We start from the raw sequence: 2490 nt of genomic DNA, 5'->3' as shown, positions 1-2490 counted from the left end.
CTCCCTTTCTCTCCCTCCGCTGGCCTCTCATTCTGTGGGAAAGGTCTTTGTACAGAAGGTCGCTCATGTGTTCCCCCCAAACACCCTCCAGTGACACCGTGGGACCTCAACCGGTGCTTTCATCTCTGCAGAGACCTCCCTGTGAACATATCTGAGATACATCTCTGGTGGGTCTCATGCAGAGGGTGGTCCTCCTTGTCCGTATTACTTTCCCTGGGAGGGTTTCTGCAGCTTGGCCATGAAAGGAACCATTCCTCGTTCTTCACAAGGTTCTCCTAGGCCTGTAGGTTGTGTCCTTGTTCCACCTTAATCAGGACCTTGTCCATCTCTTTGTCTTGCTCTGAAACATCTCAGAAGGGTTTCCCTCCATTCCTTGGATGTGGTTTGGGTCATCCGGATTTACCTCTCGGTGTGCATGTTGGAGGGGGAGGGGGCACTTCCTGCGTTTTGTTCCACCGTTTCTCGGTGGATCAGACAGGTCATTGTACTGGCCCGTTCTGCAAAGGGTTAGGCTCCACCCCTTCAGTATCCGCTATCTAGGTTGCAGATTTGTACGGCCACCAGCTTGTCTTCTGCTCATGCGTTCTCTACGTTCTATCAGGTGGATGTCCGGGCCTTTGCAGGTGATAAGTTTCAGCTGTACGGTGCAGCATGCGTTTATCTGGGTTGGGTTCCCCTCTTGGTCCTGTTGGAGGTCGTTCTGCTGTGCTTCCCACTGCTTGTGGAGATCCCGGTCGTCTCTGAATCGCCTGCGTCCTGTCCTGTACCATCCAGAAGATCGGAACTTTGGCCTACCAGTAACATCTGATTCTTGGAGTCCAGTAGAGGACACTGGAGCCTCCATCCTGTATCCTCCATTTCCTGGAAGGGGAGGAGTTATATGAGGGTCCTCCCAGCTCTGGCCGGAATATTACCCGGTCATCTCTGAATCTGCCTGTGTCCTGTACTCCACGTATCCGATGTTACTGCTTGTACACAGCCGTGACCTCCGAATATCCCGAATCGTGAGCTGTGACAACAAGCCAGCCCGAAGCCCTCCATTTGTGGCCCCCCAGGGGGCTAATTCAAGAGCCTGCACAACCATGACACAATGAGCGCGGGAACCTCTTTATGAATCTGTCCCCACAAGAGACCTTTCTGGAAGGTTCTGCCCCAAGTATTGATGTTTGGATGTCATTGGCTGGGAATTGGTGGCCCCTTCAATGTCTCTGTTCTTCTCCCCCCGCAGGTATTACTTTAAGAAGGCCAGCCAGGAATTCGAGTGCGGCGCGGTCTTCGAGGAGATCCGCGAGGACGACGCAATCCTCCCCACCTATGACGGCAGAGTGCTGGGTAAAGTGGAGCGCATCGACTGACACTCCGGTCACATGGCCAGCGGGAGGGACAGAGATCGGTGGCCGAGGCGCCTGGTGTCGGCGCGGTGCCGCAACTCCGTCCACAAGAAGAGACTTTATCATGGTGGACGAGGGGGGGGAGGGGCATCTGTGAAGATAAAATGAACTTTTGGGTTATTTATTGTATGAGAAGCGAGAACAGCTATGAGCAGCGCCTGGAAAGAAGCTCCCGGAGAACGCTCATGGACGCGCCGAGCAATGTCTGATATTTATTGACCTGGCGGAGCGCGCTGCTTATCCATCGGGAGAGACTGACCCTCCGCCATGATCTGCTCTGACACCAGGTGGAGGCCGTGCTGCCCCTGGGGCATTCCATTGATGAAGGTCTATGGGGGTGCCACACTAGCGCTCCTGTCACTGGTGGGAAACGCCCCCTAATTCCAGCACTTACCTGATCCCATGCGACACCTTGCTGGAGGGAGTACCGCCGTTGGAGCAGGTGCCCACCGGTGACGGGACCGCTGGTCAGATATGGACCTCAGCGAGTCACAGGAGGGTTGTGGGAGGATTAGGTGACCCGCAGCACCTCAGAACATCATTTTTAGTGACGCGGAACCCTTCCACAACTTGACACCCGTACGGCGGCCATATGCAAGAGAGGAAGGGCCCGGCTGCAAGGGGAGGGGCTTAGCAGGTACAGCTGGGCGTGGCTCAGTAGACTTACCCAGGGGATGCATTGCCTTCTCTCATGCTGTGCTGCAGATTGTTCCCCCGGCGCTCTCTGAGCTAAATCATTGACCGATCCACGAGGCTGATGTAGGAGTGCAGAGTGCGGATCGGCTCTGCCAGGAAATTTATGCTGCTTTGTGAAACTTTGGCAAATTTTTTGGCGGCACTTTGTCGCGGTGTTGCGGTGCCTTTTTTGTTTTCCTTTGTTGTCCCTTTAATTTATTCCCCGCCCCCATTGTCATGTCACCCAACCAAATCCTCCAATGTTTTAATTTATTTTCCAAATGTGTCACGGCACACCGAGATTCCCCTCCCGCCAGATTTCAGGGTGCAGGCCGGGCTGGTAATTGGGGTTCAGCTCCCCTAGAGATCTCTGACCGTACTATAGCGGCTTCCCATCAATATGTTGGCTTCTCGATACCACTCT

General features: G+C 54.4%; 1 protein-coding gene across 1 annotated transcript in view; it reads left to right on the top strand.

The window, feature by feature from the left end:
- The window catches only part of AXIN2 (axin 2), a 22784-nt gene extending 21415 nt beyond the window's left edge, over positions 1-1369 (top strand). Inside the window, exon 10 of the mRNA XM_018573627.1 lies at positions 1229-1369. Coding sequence (XP_018429129.1) covers positions 1229-1355 — 127 coding nt within the window. The 3' untranslated portion in view covers positions 1356-1369. The remainder of the gene's footprint in view (positions 1-1228) is intronic.
- The last annotated feature ends 1121 nt before the right edge of the window (positions 1370-2490 follow it).

Source organism: Nanorana parkeri, unplaced genomic scaffold, assembly GCF_000935625.1.
Source record: "Nanorana parkeri isolate BGI_ZX_2015 unplaced genomic scaffold, ASM93562v1 scaffold2459, whole genome shotgun sequence".
In the NCBI taxonomy this organism is placed as follows: domain Eukaryota; kingdom Metazoa; phylum Chordata; class Amphibia; order Anura; family Dicroglossidae; genus Nanorana; species Nanorana parkeri.
Note: the sequence above shows the minus strand (reverse complement) of the source record. Positions and strands in the feature narration are given on the sequence as shown.